The sequence below is a fragment of the Colossoma macropomum genome, unplaced genomic scaffold (genome assembly GCF_904425465.1).
Source record: "Colossoma macropomum unplaced genomic scaffold, Colossoma_macropomum, whole genome shotgun sequence".
NCBI lineage: Eukaryota > Metazoa > Chordata > Actinopteri > Characiformes > Serrasalmidae > Colossoma > Colossoma macropomum.
Window position 1 is genome coordinate 6,349,249 of NW_023494803.1, and position 23,507 is coordinate 6,372,755.

Genomic DNA, 23,507 nt, shown 5'->3' on the forward strand with positions numbered 1-23,507 from the left:
TTAAAATGTTGTATATCCATCTGTAACAATATAGCATTTAATGAGTTTCTGAAAAGAATATAGAGAATAAAATGAAATCCCAACAATGTACGCACTTAAATATGATGGTTCTGCAAGGGTTCTTTAGTAAAGAAAATGGTTCTGTATAGAACGGTAAGAAGGAGGTGGAGACTGAATTGACCTATATAGAACCACGGACACTCAGAGATTAAGATGCATGATTAAAAGGTTCTTTGCATCGTGAAAGTTTCTTCGGATTGATGGAGAATCAAATTGATATATAGCACCAAAAAGGGTTCTTCTATTGTAACAAGCCTGACATCGTAACAATTGAAGAACCCTTATGGGTGCTATTCTATATACCCTTTTCAAAAAGGTTCTATATGGAACCATCTACAGCACATTCTCCGTCAATCTGAACAAACTTTCACAATGTAAAGAACACTTTAATCATGCAAAGGGTTCTTTGAGTGTTCATGGTTGTATATAGAACCATTTTCTTTACTAAAGAACCCTTGAAGATTCATTTTTAAGTATGTATGTCATGAAAAATTGAATGTTGCCTTTTCATGTAGCTTAGCTGTTGGGTTTAAAGGATTTGCAGTATGCTTGAACAGTGCTATATAATGAAAGATATTATAGTCTTCCTAATACACCATAAAATTGGCATATTTTTCTATTATATGCTTGATTTGCTCTCTGTTTGTTCTTTGTAGTCGCCATTCAAGAAAGTTTGCTTACGGTGTGCAGAATTAGTCGGGGGTTGGCCCATTTAGTTTTCCTTTGTGGAGTCACACAACATTCAAAACATAAATTTCGATTTCTGTTTACTTTCTGAATATTGGGCCAAATTTATGTATCTTTCCTAAATGCATCATGGGCCATTTTGATAGTGGGCCTCACTGTTGGACCTTCGTTAGCCTGAGAGAAGTGAAGGAAGGTCGTATTATTTCTCTCCCTGTTAGCACCTCCATTATCCTCTCCAGCCTTTCATAGAATTTCCTCAACTAGCCCTCCCCTAACTGACACGTTTATGAATGTACAAGTGTTGTGTTTCACTGTAAGTAGCATAAATTTGGTCAGACTCCATTAATATGGTTGTATTTGTGTACCGCTAAGTGGCCCCGCAGTAGCCTTCATTTGCCATTAACAATGAGTGCGTTTACATGCACTCAATAATCCAATAACTGCAGAAGATCAGATTTTGTCAGTAATCCGATCAACACGTTCACATGCACTTGTGTAATCAGATAATGGGAAACTCTGGGGTTTACATGAGTCAGATGTGACGTAAACATAATGTGAAACTCAAACTTCGTACCACAGCTTTTTAAAAATATTGTGCCACTTTACCTGAAAATATGAACTTGCATCACCTAGAAGATGAAGAATATTCAAATCCTTTATTTTGTGTTTGGTTTCAGCGCCGCTCCAACAGTGTTTTGCTGCCATCTCGCTACATCCACCGTCTGATCACGCGCATGCGCAGACTGAGAAAACTGATTACTGAGCTAAAATCCAGCTCTCTTTATCAGATTTCTTAATCGGATTTCTAGATTGGAGTGTGGTGTTTACATGACTGTTTGAATGATCGTAAAACTGCAGAAATCCGATTACGATCGGATTATTGAGTGCATGTATACGCACTCACTGTTAGCATAATTGGATGAAGTGTTCTTCCTTCAACTATTTGGAGTCATTGTAAATGCACACTACGTTAACCTGACAGCTCAGAGTTCCACTCCCAGATATTTCCTAGGTCGGCCAATGTGATCTCCTTCATGACTTTTTTTTAAAAAACAGAGAATGTAGCTCTGTTTTTATTTCGCTACTCCCAAGAACATCACCCAGTGCTTTGGCCCTGAGCGTGTTGAGATCAAAGCTTTTATTGTTGGGTTGGAGAAAGACTCTGGGCATGTTGATGTTGGTTGGGGTTTGCTTTGGTTTGGGCCGTGCCTTGGGAAGTCCAAATATTACTGAGGAGAGAGAGAAATGGGAGAGTATACAGAGATCCTTTGTGTGGTTCTGGAGGTCATTTGCTTAGTCAGCAATATCCAGAGCTGTTTCTCCAGCCGTGTTCCGAGGAATAGGCCTTTGGTAATTTTGCTTCAGTGGCTGTTCTCTTCATATGTTGGTTTTGTCAATGGACCTTGACTGATGAGGCACTTAAGACCTCGAAAAACTTCTATATACTAGAGGATTTGTCAGAGAATGTTTGTGTAGACGTCTATAGGGTGGGGGTGGCAAAGAGATCAACTGTGATGTCACTCATCTAGTAGGGGATTATGGGACCACACTGACCGAGCTAAGCTGCTCTTCACACGTTTCATGCTGAGAGAAGTCTGGTGTCCCAGTAATGCTAATGCTTTGCATGTAGTCGTAGTACATTGTGTACAAAGAATATTTAGCAGGTAGAAAAAAAATGGATTTTAGCTTGAATTTCTGATTCAAGAGTTCCAGATTCTGCTTCCATTTCCAGATAATAACTAACGATGGGGAGGAGATGCCTGAAACTCCTTCTGCTTCCTATCTACCCTATATATTTAACATCTCTGCCTTTGGTTTTCCGTGATGAAATGATCAGGCAGTATCTTCTACAGCTCAGGGATGTCTGGGCCACTTCTAGCTCATGTACAGGTCTTCTCAGGAGTACCACTCATACACCTGGACACAATTCATGACCTCGGGAAAGCTCAGAGTTCTTTTGGGGGGTGCCTTGTCTTCTTGCCAAAAGCAGAAGCTGTCCAGAACTTCAGGCCAAGTCTTCAGAGTTCTCTCCCCTCCTGCAGTTATAATCTCTTCTCATACTACAAGCATATGCTGAAGGCATGGTCTAAACTTGCAACATGGGGTTATGAAAGCTTTAACTGCATATCACATCTGTCTACGTCCACAAAATCTTTTGTTCCTGCTCGCTCCCATCTGCAAAACCTTTTGCCGTACCTGCCCGCACCTGCTTGCTTCAACCACAAGTCATGCCCACCCAGACCTGCCTACTTTGGGCCATGGTTATTGTCCGCACCTGCCCATGTTTAGCCTCTGGAATCCACACCACAGCCATAGAGCATGCTCACACCCACCCCCGCCAACACGGCGGCCCAACCTCCAGACCCATCGCACCTCCACAAACTCAACCACGAAAAGAAATGTTTGAATGTTAGAAACTGGAAAGAAATAATTTGTGGATGTTTAGGCCGAAAAAAACCGTAAGAAATCGCACAGTCAGCGTCACATTGTGTGACATCAGCACAGCCAAGCAGCCTGACTTTGCTTTTGCTATATAACACTGACGTGTTGGTGGTGTGTTAGTGTGTGTTGTGCTGGTATGAGTGGATCAGACACAGCAGTGCTGCTGGAGTTTTTAAACACTGTGTCCACTCTATTAGACACTCCTACCTTGTCAGATGTAAAGTCAGAGACGATAGCTCATCTGCTGCTGCACAGTTTGTGTTGGTCATCCTCTAGTCCTTCATCAGTGGTCACAGGACGCTGCCCACAGGATGCTGTTGGCTGGATATTTTTGGTCGGTGGACTATTCTCAGTCCAGCAGTGACACTGAGGTGTTTAAAAACTCCAGCAGCACTGCTGTGTCTGATCCACTCAGACCAGCGCAACACACACTAACACACCACCACCACGTTAGTGTTACTGCAGTGCTGAGAGTGATCCACCACCCAAACAGTACCTGCTCTGTGGTGGTCAGTGAGGGTCCTGACCATTGAAGAACAGGGTAAAAGGGGGCTAACAAAGTATGCAGAGAAACAGATGAACTACAGTCTGTAACTGTAGAACAACAAAGTGCACCTATATAGTAAGTGGAGCTGATAAAATGGACAAAGAAACAAGGAGGTGGTCATAATGTCATGTCTGATCAGTGTATATAGCTTCATCATGTGAAAATTACTAACCGTTTTTTTTCTCTGCGGCTCACTTGCAGCTTATTTGCTGCCCGCCTGTCTGCTTCCCCAAACGGCCAAGAATTGTCCAAGTCTGCCCCACCCAGCAAACCACAATACCCTCCCACGCAAGCCCGCAACTTGTTGGCTGTTTACCCGCTATGACCGTGGCTTCTCAAAATTAATCCCACCCGCAAATTATTTTCGCAGGTCACGTGGGATCCGCAGGGGAACCCACCTTGTGCAGACCTTTATTTTGAGGGACAACATACAAGAAAGCAAGAACATTGCCTACCACTGGTTATTTATGCACTGTGTCCTTTCGTCCAGAAGACCAGACTGCATATTACTGTGACAACCCAAAAGGCTGATGCGCATTGCAGCTGAATCTATTCCTGCCTGCTGAGGATGTCACGACTTTTTATGTCTTTGGCCACTGCTGTGGATACAGAGCAGCATGCAGAGGAGGGCAGTGATGTTAGACACCTCTGTCTGGAAAATACAACCCATGAATATCGGGTTGTATTTGGATCCAGTAAAACCTTTTCATACTACACACATTTGCACAATTCCATTATTGTTTCAGGCTTTTGATGTTCTGAGGATCTTAGACTTAGTTTGAAATTGCTAGGGAGTTCAGGAAGTGCAAAAGCTGCTTTGAGGGATCCAAATATATCTGAACTCGTTTGATCCTTTGTGTATAAATGGGGGGTTAATGCCACCTCTCCATGGACCACTTTTGTTTCTTTCTTGGTTTATAACTCACGAAGGTTGAAATAAACACCATGTGTGGTCTAAATTGGCTTCCTTGTCATTGTATGAGGCTGTATTTTCCAAAGAGGCACATGAACATCATTCTCTCCAGGTGACCCAGTTCTCCTTTCCCTGATGTTCTTTTTTTCCATGCAGAAGATCAGGCACATGCACAGAAAGACCCCAAGAGGGGCTTGAACCTGTGCCTTTTCCTATACAAGTGCTCTCTTGGTCAGTGTGTATAATAATTGTGTGTTATACAGCAGTTCTTCAAGATCTGTTTCAGTGATGCTATCCAGCTTGCTTAGAATAGGATTATGATCACTTATGAATCATTTAATGTTGAAGTTCAGCCATTGTAATCATTGATAACTGCCATTGCTGTTGTGGAACATAAGCGCAAGCCATAGCGATTCATGGGTAATGTATGAAAGGGCTTTCTAGCATCTTTACATGACGTATCTTTCTTTTGGTGCTTTAATCCCTAGAACCCAACGATTTCTTCTTCAGGTATACACAAATTTTATGAAATACCTGAACAAATGTTTCAAAGTTTGTGCATAGTCAGTCTTTCATTGGTCATTCATGTGGTTTGATGCGAAATCTAATGAAACTTAAGTGAGAATTGTTCAGATGCCTGTTGAACACTTGTGTGGTGCTAATAGGAACCAGACATCTGAAGGAGTTGAATGCCTCTAAAAGCTCCGTCACATAATGTTATTACACAAAATGGTTTCGAAAACACTGCCAGATGCTGTTATTTTTATGATAGGTCTGAGATAAAGTTTTGGCCTAATTTTTTCAGTATTTTACCATTATTAACATTACATACGCTGTTTATTATTACACGCAGGTTCACTGGACATGTTGATACAGCTAAAAAAAATGGCTATATTTGCATAGTACACATTGTGACCCCTGGTTCCTGTCACCACCACTGTAAAGAAATCTAGTCGCTACGTTTCTCTACAGTGAACCATTTCAAATCTGCTATCTCGCTGATTGAATTATGCAGGAATGTTGAAAAATAGCTGCAAGATTTATTACTTAGTATCTAAGTACTCACTACCATGAAACTAGTATGTAAGTTATGACAGTGAGGGACTGACTTGTGGCTTTAAGTGTTTAAATGCAGCGTCTCCGTGTCACATGTGAATGGTCAGTTGAACACTTGTTGAAAGGTCCTTAATTTAGATGTAACACTGTTAAACTTGTGTAACTGGAAATACATAACAGCCGCTAAGTTGTGTGTCCATAAAGAATGCCTTGTCTGCGAACACGTTCACTTTGTCTGTTTGGTTTTCTTTGCTTGAGCAGAGTTCCCATGGTCAAACTAACGATGTGTGATGCTGTAAAATATGATCCAACTTTCTCCTAATGAGCGAGTGAGCACAGTGGAACCGCTTGTCCTCTGATTCATGCCGTTAACCGCCTCTGTCTTGCACAACAAACTGGTCGTTTGGTGACTGACTTGTGGTTAAGGAAGCGTTGAGGGGGCTGTGGACTCTCAGAGCAAAGCATGACTCCTGGGTCTGCAGGTCACTTTTGGTCAAATTATCTCTATTGAGTTTAGAATAGTTTTCACTGTGATTTTCAGAGATGCTAATGCTGACCACAGGTCGGAAGGTTTTGTAAGCTGTGCTGACGTTGCTCCATCTAAACAAGTGCAGTGTTTCTTAATAGATTGCAGGTATTGTAGTTTTGCAAGTACTTGCCAACAACTTATAAAACATGGCTCAATCCACTCCTCTCAATGCATTCGGATTCAGAGTTTGGAGCGGTTTGCGTAACCCTAAAGGGTAAAGCACTTGCAGCGCTCTTCCTTTTTTTCCATTGAAGACGAGAACGACGAGTCCTCTCTTTCTCTCCGCACAGCAAATCGTGTACGGTTTCCCTGGAAACCAACCGCCCATTGCCATAGTAACTTACCCACACATGCTCTAGAGCCAGCTTCCTCCTACACGGCCTGCTTTGAGTGGCCATTGCTATTTTACACAGCTAACACTTCATACCCTATAGCCAACACTGACGCCTATTCACAAATGTCACATGCATTCCAAAATAAAGAAGTAATGTCTCAGGCTTGCTTGTCTGGACACACATTGAGCATAGTGTTGGCCTGCTATGAAAGTCCCCATCTGGCTGAAAATCATCTGGAGTCCAGTACTACACTTTATAGGTTTGGAAAATCATCCCTAAAAGGGCTTAATGAGATAATGCGGCAAGAAAATCTATTTTACACAGTTTTCCTTTACCCAAAATGTAGCTCATCAGTCAAAGCATGTTTGGTGTGTGAGGTTTCTCACGCTAGGCTAATGTAGCTAACAAATAATGGAAGCTTATACCACATGAATGCAAACTGCATCATTGTTATTTATTTATCATTTTAAAAGACAAAAGAATAAGTAAAAGGTATCAAGGTGTCTGCCTCAACTGTTTTTGCTATGAGATGTATAGATAACAATGTCATACAATGTCAGAAACACAGGCAAGTCTATGTGAGATTACATGAAGGGGCATTTATGATGAAATGAAAAATGTAACCATTGCTACATCTGTTGTAAACATGCCTACTCTCTTCTTACAGCACTGAGTGAGATTTTTGCATTTTAAGATGAGGACCCCCCCCCCACACCCTTTTAGATGATGTATATTGAAGCTACAAGCACTTAAGGTGCTTGAGGGTGGGCTGTTTGAAATATTATATATACTTTCCTCCATTTGCTGGCTAAAGCAGAAGGAAGCCAGACAGTTAATGTTACTGCTCCATATTTATTAGCCTATAGATCAGAGGCCATTCTAGCAGTAAGGATTTCTTTATTGCCATGTGGCAGTTCCCAATGGTTATATGACATGCTTGCATAATGCATGGCGAATTTGCATTATGCATGGTGGGTAATGCATAAATGCTTTCAGAGTCCAAACCAAGTGATGGGAATCATGAATTTTCTCAAACTGATGAGGCTGAAGGGCTACAAAATGCTACACAACACAATGAAATATTATATTAAATGCTAGTTTTAGGCTAGAGACAGGTGTGTGATGATTGTAAGAGATGTGCATTTTACACAAAGCAAAATAAAAGAACAAAACTTTGGACACGAACGTGTCTCAGCTGATAGACTGCGTTTTGTTTAAAGAGAAGCTTATGCAAGTTAGATTTTTCACTGAAGTGTTGCTGTAATCAAGTGCTTATCAAAGACATTTTACTTTATCAACACAAGTGTTTGAACTCATTGTTTATTTCCTCGTCCAGGTCACCAGAGGGTCTCTGTGAGCAGCCTGCTGGTGTGTCATGGTTTGCTACTAGTGGGGACAAATCTCGGAGTGACAGTGGCTCTGTCCGTGCCCAGACTACAGGGGATTCCCAAGGTCACAGGTGAGTTTAGACCTCAGGAACAAACTGAGTCTTTCCTTTAAATAGGATTATTGAGATTAACCCTACTCTCCAAAGGATTTTCAGCCCAGTCCTAATTGGCTGTGTGATTTTGCCCTGATCTATTCGCCTTTTGGAGAACACAGTTCTTTATCATTAGCAGGTTATAGGAAATAAACCATGCTTTAATTTGCTTCAAAGCTGCTTTGTATCCATTGTTACTGAACAGCTTTCCATCTTGTGGAGTGCTTGACCTTCAGCGCAGAAGGGGTTAATTTGCAGATCCTGTAATTATTCAGCAGAGCCCGGCCCAGACCAGCATGCTTATTTTGCACTCTCAAAGAGATATTGTATCTTAATTGTACTAAAGACTGTTAGATAGGTTTGATGGCTGAAGGCCTTTAGCTACTCCCCAGCGATTTCTGCTGAAACCGGGTAATTTCACACTCCCAGCACATGAATCAGACTTTAATTAGGACCTGGGGGCCTCCGGATACTGCAGTCCGGGACAGACACAGAAATCAAGCACACCCCAGATTTAGATAAACCACTATTGTCTGAGTCAAGATGACTGTACAGCATTAAACGCAGTGCATGTGCACTCTTTTCTTTGAAACGATGCCTGATCGTTTATCTAGATTAATGAGGTAAATAGTGTTTCTCAGGAGACAAATATACTTGCTTTCAGAGTCCGAACCAAGTTCTGTCATGTTATATGGGTGTAATTAACTCTTTGGGGATTAATGTGTGGCCCTAGAACTCTCAATGTTTTTGGGAGAAGTTTAAAGATAAATGTAGTTACTGACTAGAGGCCACTGCTGCACTATAAATCAACATTTCAGTTAAACGACAGTCTAAACATAAACCAGTGTGCAAGTCCTCAACCGAGGGGTGTGTTTATTGTGCTGAACACACATCAAGTATAATTATAAAGCAGAAGGCACTGTTTGCTTCTGTAATTATAGCATAAAGCATCCCAGAGCAGACTGGCTCACATTTAACTCTCAGAAATTGGTGACAATGAGGGCTTGTGTGTAATATGGTATTAAAGGTCTATTCCAGCCTAAAACTAGCTTTTAATATGCGTCCTTCAGTCTCATCAGTTCGACAGAATTCGCTGTGTTTTTGTCCATCTGTTTTCTCTCATTATAATACCCAGCATGCATTAGGGAAATATGTCATACAATCATTGGAAACCCCCCAGTATCAGGTGGTAAAGAAATCCTGACTGCTCGCACAGCCACTGATATATAGGCTAATAGCTTACTAGGAATACCATTAGCTATCTGGCTTCTTTCTGCATTTGCCAGCTAGTGGGAAAAAAAAAAATTTAAGCAGCCCACCTTCAAATATCCACCCCAGAGTGCTTATAGTTCCTCTCACCTTTAAAATACATCATCAGTGTAGGTTTTCCTAGACTTTAAAGTGGAAGATCTCATTCTCATTCTTGGCCGGAGTTTCCCTTTAATTATTTCTGACTCGCTGCTCATTGAAACAAGCAAATAAATTTTGTCAAAATTGCAGATTCCAAACTTTGTCAATACCACATTTGTGTTTGTGTAGAAGGAGAGATACTTTATGATTTCTTTCCATGTTTTTGAAATCAAAATAAACAGGGAAAAAAGTCAGAAGCTGTTCATACAGGATGTAAATGTGATTATGTAATTATACAGCAAATATATAACAAATAACAGCAATAGCACTGGACTTCTAACGGTCCACACTGCATTTTCACTCTCCACGCTGCCACCCCCACAGGGCGAGGCATGGTGTCCTTCCACGCTCATCACGGCCCTGTGAAGTTCCTCACCGCAGCCATGCCGGTGTGTAACCTGCCGTCGGCTGCTGCAGCTCCAGTCTCTGCCAGCTTCTCCAGCCAGTGTGGTCCTCTAGAGGAGGAAAGGCCAGGCTCTGCTCCAGCCGCGTCCAGTGACAGAGGCGTGTGGCTGTGCGACAGCAGCAGAAGCTCCCCTGGACCTGGTTCTGGCTCTGGCCCTGGTCCCTGCTCCAGTCCTCCAGGACTCACTCTCCTCCTCCTGCGGCTCACTGGCACCGTCCCACAGCTCTCTGGAGCACGGACCAGAGGACGGGGCCATTTATGACCTTCTGAATGACCCCGCACACTCCCAGAAGGCCAAACGAGCACAGCGAATGGACGTGAGCTCACTCCTGGTGGTTTCCGGTGGGCTGGGTCACCGCCGGGTCAACAGAAAGACCAAGCATGCACGGCATGAGGAGAGCGTGTCCACCATCATGGTATGGCAGATCCCCATCCTCAACGTATGAACGTGGAGATGGAGACAGATATAGTACAGAAAGGTGAGTGAGAGGAAACAGGGTGCTGAAGCCTGAGTCCCACCTGTACCTGAGACCTTGACGCTCAAGCCCAAACGGTACTGCTGGGTAGATACAGCCAACCTGTCCCATTTGTTAGGCCTTCAGGAGCTCGTCATGCCCGACTAACTGCCAGCAGATTTAGCTGACAGTAGAATTAACTAATCACATTTTTTCATGAGAAAAACGTCCCTCTAGGCTTTCTGGAAGTTCCAGATAAGACACTCCCTGTGAATACAAACGATAGTCTAAACAGGTTTCAGCCAGGTTTTAGAAATGGAGAACAGCAGCAGCCCTACGTCAGAACTCTTCACAGAAAGAATCACTGTGAAACTGCTACATACAAGGTAAAATATATATAAATGTCTGTTACAAGTTTCTAACATAAAATGTCTTTTGCAAACTTCAAATCAGAACGACTAAAAAAAAGTTCATGTGAATCAACATTAGCTTAGCACTAACATAACACTAGAATCCCATAGAGGTGCTGGCAGAAGTTCCTCGTTTTTCACCAAACTTTGATTTTTAAGGCCTAGGACTGAAGGCTTAGCAGTAATTGTTCGCAGCTGGAATTTAGAGCTATTTAGGATTGATTTTAATCAGCTTTTTTGTAAAGAAAGGTTTTTAAACCTATAAGAATTTAGGTTTCTGAAGCTGTTTTCCATGGCACATTTGTTCGATATTTGGGGGGAAAAAAACGTGCTATCGTCAGCTTTTTCCATCAATATAGTTTGGTGTATATAGATTTTTCCATGTAATAAAAACTGTGTAAATGATTGAGCCATTCAATATTTAAAGGAGCTGGTCTTTAGTTACCAACCACAGATATATTTTTTATTGAAAAAGACACAGATAAGCTAAAAACAAGGCTCCTGTACACAAATACACAATAATGTCTCCTCTTGTATCTCATGTTTTTTTTGTTTTGTTTTGTTTTGTTTCTTTCTTTTTTTCTCCAGGGTGTTGGTGGCATTACATGGCACAGGGTTGATGTGCAGTGTCCCTCCCTGTGCTTTTCCGAAGCATTCTCCTCCTCTTCCGAGCGACAGATTCATCGTGGTGTAAAAATGGATTAATGCTGAATGAAAGGGAAACAGAGATACGAGGAGGGACTACACAGTCTCAGTCGAAGCTCTTTCTCGAATGCTGCGGACGTGACGTCAGTATAACCACTTCTGCATGGTTTTGGACCCTTGTGTTACTTGAAATATCGTTGATGGCAGTTGGAAGTTGGATGGAGGAAATACTGCAATACGACTCTGCTAACTGTTTTTTGAAGTGTCTAGACTGAAGTAACACTGCTAATGCAAAATATTCCTATGCATCTTTAGCTGCTGCGTGCTTACATTTTGGCGATATGTAATTCCTAACTCCACTTAATTCAGTTTTCAATTTTTATTTTCATCAGTATATCACAAAAGGTCTCCCAGAATGTCCAGGGACTGAGAGTACATCTGTTGTCTTCCCACATTTTTCTTTGTCCAAAGTTTCAAGTTGATTGGAGTCACCAGTTATTCCAAGGCCAAGACATCAGCTAATGTTTTAGCTGAAATTATAAAGCCAAAAAATAAAAACAATCTAGCTAATATTTTGTAAAGGAGAGACTTTGGTGGCATTTCTGGCTGGCCAGATTTCCCATAGCTCCTAAATCAAAGTGGACGTATATCAATCCTATTAGACACTAGTGGGATGTTTCATATTCCTAAATTAATTTCGTCATGTATGAATATTTAATATGATTAAGAAAGCTTGATAATGGTGCCATTCAGTATGTATGCTATCATGTCTTTTAACAACTGTCTACATAGGTTTTTCCAGCCTTTTTCTTGTGTATCTGTCAAGTGATAATCATGCTTTTCTTACCAAAAAATGTAACCCATTTGTTTTTAATTTGTTTCTTATTTGCACACTTATTTGTTGTTTAATGTGGCATCAAGCACATAAATTAATTGTCAAAAAAGAAAAGTGAATACCTTTGGATTTAGCTGGAAGGTGCTTTCTGTGACTCTAAGGCCTTAAACATGGATGAAAAGAGGGATGAGAAGTTCTATTAAACTGAAAAACTGAAGTATGCCACTATTACAATGTTTGCCTTTTATTTTTCTACATTAAAAGAATTGTCTTTCAGTTTGATTTAACAAAAAAGTAATGAAATGTTAAAAGTAGGGGTGCATCAATACTTATACTGCTTTGGGTATTGGCCTGATACCATGCTCATTTATTTGTACTCAAGTTTGTAAAAAAAAAATGCACCAATACCAACATCCGATACCACGTGCCATAAGGTTAGCGTACACTCTGAGCCTAATGCAGTGACTGAAAAGAACTGCAAAGTAAAAACTTTAATAAATAGATCTCTTTAATGACTTTAAAAATTGTATTTATAAAAGAGGATGTAGAGAGGCCATATTGTCCTACCCTGTCTATCACCATCTGCTTTCAGTTTCGTTGAACAGTGTGGAACAAGTAGCATAGCTGCTATAGCACAAATTCTCAATGTTTTTTACTCAGTACTCGGATGTGCAGTTTATTGTTTTGAATGAAATAGCTTTATTGATAAACGTCTGTAGACTGAGCTGTGTGTAGGGGCTGCGCTTCACATACTATATAAATTGGGCAGGGGATCAAAACTATGAAACTTATTTTGCAGCTGTACAGAAGTGCTTTTCAGATGTGTAACAAAACCCACTGTTCTCCACTGCAACGTTATTCAATCCAAGGTAACTAATGTAGCATAATTAGTTAATGCACTTCATTTAAAATCAGCTAGATTTAAATGATTTAACTCTTTAGGATGCATTGCACTCATTTATACAAACAACTACTAAATTATAAGTAGGTTACTAATTATGGTATTGGTATTGGCAAGTACTAAAAAACATTAATCATACTCATAGTTCATCTGGAAAAAATGTTATTGATGCATCACTACTTAAAAGGCCTAATATCACAATTTTTGACAATATTATTGTATATGCTTCTCAAAGTTGTGTGCATCGTCATAGTGTCTTCCATTTGCTGGCAAAGATTCCACTCATAGTAAATGAAACCCATATTTATATCAATTGGGGGATCCCGTTGTCATTTTCGTAACTCTCTGGAGCAAGTTTGCCTTTTCCGTATATTATGACACATTTTGAAATATCCCATAACGCGTTTGAACAAGCTGTTGCCTGGAGCGCATGAAGTAATGGAAGTAAGGAGCTGCCTGGATGATTACAGCATGTGGAACTCTCCCACCAGGCTCTTCTTTTTCTCTGTAGACTTATGTCTATTTGAAAAGAGCATGATTTTGTGCTACTATGATAAGATTTGTACCATGATGTGTCAATAAGACACATTATGTCTTATCAAGGGAATGTTCTACATTTCTCATCTGTGATTTGGATAAAACAGGTGTTTTACAGGCATTACAACTTAATGGAAGCAAGGAAAATGTCTTAAAAGTACATCGCTTGATACTTGAAGTGCTCTTTTTTGCCAATGGTGGGCAGTTTGCTAGCATATAGCTTTGGTTAGACACATCATTGGACTAAGTACAATGCCTTACATATGACTTCAGTGTACAGTACTACTCATTTATAGCATGAATAAAATAGGACCAAGTATGGACCCCTGAAGAACACCTTTTAATACGATAATAAAATGTTATACTGTTGATAAATTCACTTTTGTTTTGTGAGATACACTTTGCAGAAAATGTAGGGCAGCACTTTAGTACCAGCTAACGCAATTTCCAGTCTCCTGGGCTCAAGCGGAGCAACTGATATGTCTGACAATTCAATCCAAGGTCAATACACAACACTACCAGCTCTTTTTTTTTGCTAGCACAGAAATACCCTTGTTGAATGTTGATGTCTGAACAGCTGATGTCTGTATTAACAGGGCCCCCTCGGTGACAGAGCTGTCAACGCATGTGTTGTCAAGCACAGAGACCGCCTCAGCCCTGGCATTTTGTCTGCTTTAACACGGTGCTTGCCCCGGGAATGCACAAGAGACCAAGGAGGGAAGAGCAGCTGTCCTGTACAATATTCCTGTGTCAAAAGATTTGTCCATTTCTAGAACTAATAATCCCCTCACCCTTGGGAACGTCATGACTGCCCTGTTTCTTTATATTTGGGCATGCAAATTCAGGCAGAAAAATAACCTGGAGCATTAAAGGTTAAAGGGAAATTAAAGGCAGAAATGTCTGCATAATTCAGTGGTTGGGATGTAAACGGGCCATTCAGGCTGTTTTGATGTGAAACAGTACTGATGCTGATTTCTTTACAGAGGTGATGACAGAAACCGGGGTTGCAACATAAACAATTAAAATATATCCATTTTATTTCTAATGCGAAATGACTATTGTGTGATTTTTTTTTTATGTATAATGTTGACAATGCTAAAATAGTAGTCATAGTAGTTTTCTTTAGGGGCTGTTTTACTTTTAGACACATTTAAATACCGCACGCTTAGTTTTATTCAGTTCTAAGAGGTTTTCCTCATCGTAGTGTTGGGTTATTGTTCCTAGCATTTATTAGAGTTTTATTTTGGAGGGCCTAGGGTCTGCCAAGGTGGTGCTTGTTGTAGCAGAGTTAGAGAGAGCGAGAGCAAGCTAAGAGTAAGAGCTGTGACGTAGCCTGAAAATGTACTGTATATCTTATTAAAGCTGTGTCATGGGTTTGAACTCCGAGCTGCCTGCACTTCTTCTGCAAACCTCCAACATTACATTGGTGTCAGAAGTGGGATACTAGGCGTGCGCTGATGCCACAATACTTTGGATTCGTAATCCTGTCACCACAGCTGTGAACAATTCTGGCTCTTTAAGTTTCTCCAGAATTGAGCATTTCACACCAAACCACTCTGAATGACTATATATTTACATCTCAATCATTTCATTTTTTTTTTTTTTTTGAGAAATCATTGGAATTACACTTTAAATGTACAGGTTATGAGATATCTTGATAAGAGAACCATGGCCTTTTCTCTTGGCTGAATATCCTTACTCACCCTTGTCTGGGGTTTGCTGAATGGGGACACTCTAATGTAATGCAGATAAGATTGCTACTGCTTCACTCCTCACTGAGACCTGATTTTAGAGATGAAGTGCCCTGGAGACATTCATTTTCCCAGCACACCCTCAGCCACCCAGACCAAGCTGTGTGAAGGAATGCCTCTTCCATAGCCTACAGTAGCTTTAGTGTAGGGTTAACACAAAAGGGGGTGTGGCTTCATCCATAACTCCCCTGGTTTAGAGCAGAACTAAAATACTATCAGCTCCTGCATCGCAGCCCGGCGACCTAGCGTGGTTAAATTTGAAGATTAAAAGATGATGTCTCCTCTCTTTTGGCCAGAAAAAGACCCAAAACGCTCCGTGGACTAGCCTCTGTGCTGGCTGCAGTCAGATAATCTCTTATTTCAAACGCTTCGGTGACTGAAAACAGATGCTGTTGCTTGCTGAGGACCACACGGAGGGAAAAGAGGCTCTGGCGTATGAAACCGCCATTGAATTTCTATTTCTGAGACGTTGCTGGAGGACGAGCTCATTTTCTGTGAGGAGGATTTGAAGCACTCGCGCTGAAAAATCACCTGCAGTGTGGACTGTCTTGAGGGAAAGGCTGTGTCTGCCTTACATAAGAGGGCTTTGTGTTAACGGGAACGTTAATGTCCTCAGAGAAGACGATTCGTGAGGGAAATTCACGTCAACACGTAAGTATCTCCGTTTTTTAGACGGTATTCCTGCTGTAGAAAGATAATATCCCTGAAATCCGGTTCTTTTTCGCCAGCTTCTGCTTCGAATTTTCCCGTTCCACCTTAAATGGTGCAGCAGATACATTGGAACGAGAAGCTGGCGAGTAGTGACAGTAATGGCTTCAGGCTGGATTCGTGTTATTCAGTGAGATGTAGGAGGTCGATACAACGTTTCGTGAGAAACATTCCACTTTAAGGGAAAAGTGTCGAAGGGAATTTGTCTGAGGGAATTTTCTCTCATTCTCTTTTTTCATGTTTTTGCTCCTCGTTTTCAATTTCGCACACATTTCGATTGATTCTAGTTCTTTTTTTAGCATTAGAACGTCTCAGTTGTACGAAAATCACAATTAATATTGGGGAAATGGGGTCATCATCTCCTGCCCCTACTGATGTAATAAATAATTCAAAAAATATTGGGATTTAAAGACTTTTCGTGAGAAACAGCGCCCCCTCTCAGACCCTTTTTGCATAGTCAAGTGCAACAGTCAAAAGTTTGGACACGCGCTAAGAAAAGGTTTCTCTAATGTTGAGGTGGGTAATCAAGGTCCAAAAAGTAAAAAATCCTCTCCAGGATTTTGTTCCAACTGCTTGTCCTCTCTTGTTTGTTCAGATCAGCAGCAGTGGTGTTCAGGCTGCTGGAACAAAATCCTGAGGAGGGTTTTTACTTTCTGGACCTGGATTACCCACCTCTGCTCTTACGTATTCTGTTTATATATATTTTAGAATAACAATGATTTTAAAGCTGAAATTGCACATTGTCGCTGTCCAATTTTATCACCTTTTCTGCATCATTTTAACACAGTAGCTGTTGTTTAAAATGTGTAAAAGTGTTATGATGATTGGACCAATAGAACCCAAAATGACTTGGAATAAATTCTCTATCCACTGAAGTACATTGTAAAGTTACTATGATGGAGATACATGTTTTTCTTTGGATAGCGATGATATATGGAATTATTCAGTTCCATAAAAATTTTGTTAAACAAAAACAAAACCCAAAATTTTGTTAAAGCAAAACCTTTTAATTCCTCAAAGTAGCCCCATCTTTTGAGCCTTTTCAGCCTTGCTTTGCAGACTCTCCCAGTAAGCTTGAAGAAGATACACATTTGCTGAAACCTTGTTGGCTGCTGAAAAGTACTTGTGGGGAGCATCATTTAAAATGTTTTGGAAATAAATACATTTCCAAACTATTTCTGTTTGTCTTAGAAACTAATTTAACCAATAAAACAGTTTAGATCTGAATGAAAAACATACAGTCAGATATGCTGAAACTTTAGATCGATATTTTAATTTAATTTAATAATTATATCCCATAGAGCTGAGATATTTAACATGAAAGACTAAAAATAATTGTTTTCTCTTTGATACAGGCCTAGAGGAAGACACTCTGCGCTTAGAGGATGAACACAGAGGCAGTGGGAGCAAAAGTGATGCAAGGGAAAAACAAAGGACTTTCTTGTCAAGCCAGAAATGAAGCCATCTGATGGGGCTGGAAAGCAATCAAAAGATCCAGACTGCTATGCTGAGGCGGTCCGATTAGGATACATCAAGCGGGGCTGGCTATGAATGACTTTCTGCTGGACTCAGATAATTAACAGACATCAATCAGCTTTGAAACCCACTGGGAGTTTTGTCTGAGCGAGTGTCAGCGAAGGATGAGCTTTGCTAAACTCTGACAAATTAGATTGTTCGTTTTCCTTTTTTGTTTAATACGCTGTGCTCTCAGAGGGCAGCCCGTGACTGAGGAAGGATGAACAGCTCGCTGCGAGATAGAAACACCTTCACCGTGAAGGCAGACGTCATATTTCACGCCGCCAGCCACGATGCCTCGGAGCAATCCATCATTACTGAAGGAAACGATGACGTCATTCCAAGGACAGGAAAAACTGTTGGTTCTGAGCATCAGGCTCTGTGCCAGCAGACATCCTGGGATACAGTGGAATCTGGGAGTCTAACGGAAACTGGCAGTTTGGGACAGCAGAGCACAGGGGCGGGAGACTACCTGCAAGATGGTGGCTCCAGTGACAGTGGGTTTCAGGATCACATTCAGTCACTGGGTGGCTCTAAGGCAGAAGCATTGGACCTTAGTGTTAAGCAGAGTGACACCTTCAGTAAGAACGGAGTAAAGGAAGAGGCGAATGGGGCTAGAGCTGAAGTGCCCTGTAGTCTGGCTCCTTCGCATGTCCCCGCTATGTCACCGGACTCGAGGTCTTTGGAACAAGCACTGGGTCACTTGTTTACTTCATCACAGGGAGCTGGTGCAACCCAATATAGGCCAACCTTTGGACAGTCTCCACTGGAACCAGCACAAGACGTAACACATAGTGGAAACGGGCTCAGAAATGCCCTCTCAGTCAGAGAGGAGCCCGATTTAGTCATTGAAGTGGGTGGACAGAAGATCCAAGCACACAAGTCTGTGCTAGCTGAAAAAAGTGATTATTTCAAGGCCAGACTTTCTCGGGACATTTTGAAGGTGAAAGGGATGAGCTATAAGACGCTATCAGTTTTGATAGATTATGTTTATTCCTCCAAAATGAATGTAAACAAGGACAATGTTGTGGATGTCATCACAGGGGCGAAAATCTTGCAGATCCCCTGTGCGGTCCAGGCCGCCATTGACACCGTGTCCGTGCAGCTCACAACGGAGAACTGTTACGAAATCCTTACCATCTCCAAAAAGCAGCGGTTAAGCGGACTGAAGGAGACGGCGTACCGTTTCATGAGCGACAATTTCCTGCAGGTCCTGCGAGATCCCGCGGTTTATGGCCGTCTCACTGGCTCTGAGAGGGACCTTGTCCTTAGGAATCGCATGGAAGGACGCAGCTGCCTGATGGTGGCAGAGATCAATGACGTTTTTGACCGCGTGGGCAGCAGGCCCCCGAGCAGGAATAACAGCCGGCCCCAGAGCCCGCTGTCCACCGCTTCTTTTGAGGACAACCACATGATCTACTACTACAACGAGAGCACAAAGGACTGGCGCACTTTGACCATCATGCCTGAGGATATCAACACCAAGGGCTGTGGCATCTGCTGCATGTACAACTACCTGTTCGTGGCAGGTGGGATTCGAGGGTACGGGGAGAAAGGGAAGGCTTCGGACAAGGTCTTCTGCTACAACCCCGTTACGGACCGTTGGAGTGAGATACGGCCCATGAACCAAGCGCGGTCCCAACTCAAACTGGTCTCCATGGACGGACACCTCTATGCCATTGGTGGGGAATGTCTCTTCACGGTGGAGAAGTACGACCCTCGCATGGACCGTTGGACCACCGTCGCTCCTCTGCCCAAAGGAGCTTTTGCGGTTGCCCATGAGGCAACCACTTGCAACGGAGAGCTGTATGTCTCAGGAGGTTCTCTGTTCTACCGTCTCCTGAAATACGACCCCAAGAGGGACGAGTGGCAGGAGTGTCCGTACAACAACAGCCGGAAGAAGTCTACAGATATGGTGGCGCTGAAAAGCTTCATTTACAGGTTTGACGTCAACCGCGAGCAAGGCGTCAACGTGTTCAAATACAACACCATCGTCAAGATGTGGCACGACTGCGCCTCCCACCAGCAAGGGAGCCCGCTGCCTTTTAGGTGTGCTGTTGTTGGCAACTGCATCTACTGCGTCAACAAGACCCAGACTCTCCAGTTCATTGTGGAGGAAGACGGTGCCCGATTTGCAGAGGAACCACTGAAAGCTCCCATGGAGGCCAAAGGAGTTCTGTTCCCTTTCGTTCTGAGCTTGCCAAACAGGGGTGACCGAAATGTGTGATATTTTCTCATTCATGTGACTCACCAAGGAAAACAGCAGACAGGAAACTGTGAAGAAGCATGATGAATGATTACAACAAAAAGCTTTATTTCTTGTGAAGTTGCCCAGTTAAACTGCTCAAAATAGGAATGTTTCTCTTTGCATGGTGGATGGACGCGTCCATAGGATCGCCTTAAACGGACAAGCCCTTCTGTTTCAGCATTGTGGGATAGCGACGTTACATGTATTCAAACTCAATGCATTTTTCCATTTGTTTTGTGCACTTTTTTGTACTTGGATGGGTGAACTGAAGTTTTTTGGCAGCAAAGAATACCCAGTGTCATATGATGGCCACCAAGAGCACAATGAAAAAGCTATAATTGCCCCTTTGCTTAGCCACAGATCCTATGCAAGTAAAATATAAAGTAGACTAAACATAATTAAGCTTGTCAGAATGCTACTAGAAATAATTTAATGATTAATAAATATAGCACAATAACTAAGGCAGAAAACTAAAGTATTTAAAAAACCTGGACCTGTGAGCGAAAGCCTTTGAAACACTTGAAACAAAGCCATTGAACAAGGCAACGTTAGGAGTTAGACTAACTAGAGCAAAACGTCTGTAGGCTGTTAAAGAGCACAAAGCACTTAACTGTTCTCCGACTTTGGCAGCATGCAGTAAGAATACAGACATCACTCTCGGGGAAACTTAGAATGTATGTAGGTATTTCAGAACTTTTGAATTAGCTACTAACAAGGGCTGGATAAACAGTGACCTGTTGAGCCATCCAGTTTAATCACAAATTCAATTGCAAAAACGTCTCATCGTATAGCATAGCCTGCTGCACAAATGCCCATCGGGATGAGATGGTCAGGAGTAGGAGAAGGGCAGATGAGGAGAAAAACAGGCACAACACGGAGGGATTAATTTCTTGTAGTGAACAAATAATAACATAATTGAAGCATTGCCAAAGACAAGAAGGCTGATTGTGTGGGTCTAGGCCGCTTTGAGGCAGATCCGGGTGGGTGGTGGACATTTCAATCTGTCTGAAGCACTTTCTCATAACTTTGCTGAGTTGAGATTCCACTATAAGGGCAAAATCGTGACTCATATGAAGATTGGCAGTTGTGAAAAGGAGTTGTTTCCCAACACTCCAGGCTTAGGCCGAATTTACTAAAGTGTTGGTACCTGTTAAATGGTTCTCATGCAGTGATGAACGATTGGACTTTGGCAGTCTCCTTACCTAATGACTGGCTTTTACTGGATCTAGTATTTGCAATATTACTGGATTTGTACAACCTCAACTTGCAATAAGATGCTGGGGGTCGTTGGGAGATGAAGAATGGAGTGAGTGTGCGGCTGTCATGCAAATAAATGAGCAAAGTAATCTCAGTCCCAATCTGCTGCTGCGTTCTGTAAACTGGAACCAAGTCTGCGTCGTATGTAGGTTAGTTACTAGGGGTGTAACGATTCGTTTGTTCCGATATGGTAAGGCGTGGCTGAAAATGTGCCTTGCATTAACATGTTTGCATTTTCAGTTCATTTAACATTATAAAATTATTTAAATATTTGGAACAAAAGCCGTGATGTATAATGTTCTAGAAGCAAGATAACATGCTAGTCATGATGCAGTACAATTTAATACAATACATTATGCTGCAGTACAGTTTGATACGATGTATTGTTACATCCCTAGTGATTACCTTCATTTAATAAGCAAGTTTGATTTAGGCTACATCTGTTAATAACATTGCATTGTTATTCAAATGATGTGATCAATACAATATGAGGTAAAGCTCTATAACTCTCACCCTGTTCTCTACAACTGGCATCATTTATGGTAGAGCTGTAGGGGAAAAAAGCAAATCTGTCTTTTTCCTTATGACTGAAAACATCGTCAGAATAATCATGATTGCTCTTTATCAAGGCACAAAGTCTGAATGGTTTCTTAAAGCACAGTACAAATGTCAAACCTCCAATATGTCCTGTTGTGCAACTTGGAATCTTTTTTTTAATTACAAATGTATTTTTCTTATGTCAACAAAATGGACTTGGACTCAAAAACTTGGATTGGCTTGGATTTGTGCTTGACGTGACTGGATGCTTCTGGCGAGGCATTGTGTCACTACTCAGAGGACAAATGTTGATTACATTGACCGTTTGGATGTGAATAGGCTGGTTTAGTGTGGTATGCTGTTGGCTGGCTGGCTTCATTGTATCGCTCAGATGTGATGTTGATGCACTGCTGAAGTGAATGGCTTGATGGGTTTAGCAGGTTTGTGGCTCAGAGCTTTCTAACTGCCCATTTCAGTTTAACAGTCTAACAAACGTATGTGTCAGTGCTCAAAATAAACATTTCTTTTTTTGGTTTGCTGGTCATTTGAACACTGTTGTATTGATGTTCTGTCTTGGATGCTTCAGTGAGTGTGTGGACATTGCTCAAATGCTGATAATTCATGTGTGGGCAGTCGTATTGGCAGTGGGGTCCAGAACACCAGCTGTGGGATTGTGACACACAGGCTTTAAAGCTGATTTTTCAAAATTTCTAAATAATAATTCTGAGGTAAACCGTTTTTGAGTGGTTTGATGTGAAATGCATTGACTCTCTTTACAGTGGCGCTGATATGAGCCAGGGGTGCGATGTGTACAACACAAATATAGCAGTGGAGAACCGTGACTTACTGCTAGGCCGTCGGCTCAGGTCATAAATATCCAAACTCGGTCAAAAAACAAGGAAAAACAGTACAGTACTACAGTAATGCTCATTTCTGCTAGAACCTCGATGGGATTCTAAGAGTATGTTTGCACTAAGCTGACAGCAATGCAAATATTTTAGAACATTTAAAGCTTATAAAAGACATATTAACATAGAGCTGCCACTGCCATTTTCTGCTTTTAACAACTGACAACCTAGTTAGACTATGTCTCGTATTCAATCAGTGACCTATCTAGAACTTCCAGGAGGCTTAGAGTGACATTTATTTCTCTCAAAATAGGTTTCTTACCAATGGAATAAGATTAGTACTGCACTACCTGCAGAATTTTACATATTACAAGTCTAAGGATTGTATTAAATAAAAATAAACTACAAATTAGTCAATACAGAATTGTGAAGGCCTCTCAAATATAGCTGTTTTATGTCATATCTAAAACAGCAGGTGGACCTGTGCCTGTCTTCTGACTTTTTATACGTAATGTTGATAATGGTAAAGTTGTGGCAAATCGGAACTAAGTTTTCTTAGGGGACTATTTTGCCCTACCCCGTATGTACGGGGCATAGCTATAACTTTTAGAACGGGGTGGCACACAGCTAAGAAAAAAAATGCATTACAATGACATAAAAAGTGATGCATTGTTTTTGTCTCTGTATACAACATACAATAAAACAAGTATTGCCAAATGTAAAGAAGATAAAACTGTTGATATTTATTCTAGTCATTCATAAGGGAACTATGTATTTCAACAGATAAGATTAAATGAAATCACGTTATTCAGTGCACAGCGTTAAACATTTCATATAGACCCCATGTGTCAAACTCAAGGCCCGTGGGTCAAGTCAGGCCCGTGGCACAACCCTATTTGGCCCGCAAAATGATTTTAATTTTCTATTATTATCAGCCCGTTTCACCCTGAGCTGCACTACAGTCCCCAGCATGCACTGCAACATAATGTGCAGTC

The 23,507-nt window shown here is 41.5% G+C and overlaps 2 protein-coding genes across 5 annotated transcripts in view; both read left to right on the forward strand.

Annotated features, from left to right (window-relative positions):
• The window catches only part of arhgef10 (Rho guanine nucleotide exchange factor (GEF) 10), a 153,032-nt gene extending 140,594 nt beyond the window's left edge, over nt 1-12,438 (forward strand). For 3 of the 4 annotated variants that reach the window (XR_005008541.1, XR_005008542.1, XR_005008543.1), the window contains 3 exons: nt 7,906-8,028; nt 9,784-10,344; nt 11,319-12,438. Coding sequence is in view for 1 of the 4 variants with exons in the window: in XM_036593312.1 (XP_036449205.1) it covers nt 7,906-8,028; nt 9,784-10,005; nt 10,037-10,311 (620 nt within the window). In the remaining 3 variants the exon portion in view is untranslated. Of the gene's footprint in view, nt 1-7,905; nt 8,029-9,783; nt 10,345-11,318 lie in introns of those variants that run through there. The other variant, XM_036593312.1, reaches the window with a different exon arrangement.
• A 5,384-nt stretch (nt 12,439-17,822) lies between these two features.
• Nucleotides 17,823-22,214, forward strand: LOC118823606 (kelch repeat and BTB domain-containing protein 11). The gene has a single exon (XM_036593315.1). It carries the CDS (start codon nt 17,843-17,845, stop codon nt 19,847-19,849), a length of 2,007 nt encoding a protein of 668 aa, XP_036449208.1. The 5' UTR covers nt 17,823-17,842; the 3' UTR covers nt 19,850-22,214.
• Nucleotides 22,215-23,507: the final 1,293 nt, after the last annotated feature.

Bases quoted from the DNA above. Each gene is read 5' to 3' on its own strand.
- LOC118823606 (XM_036593315.1), top strand. From the start codon at position 17,843: ATGAACAGCTCGCTGCGAGATAGAAACACCTTCACCGTGAAGGCAGAC.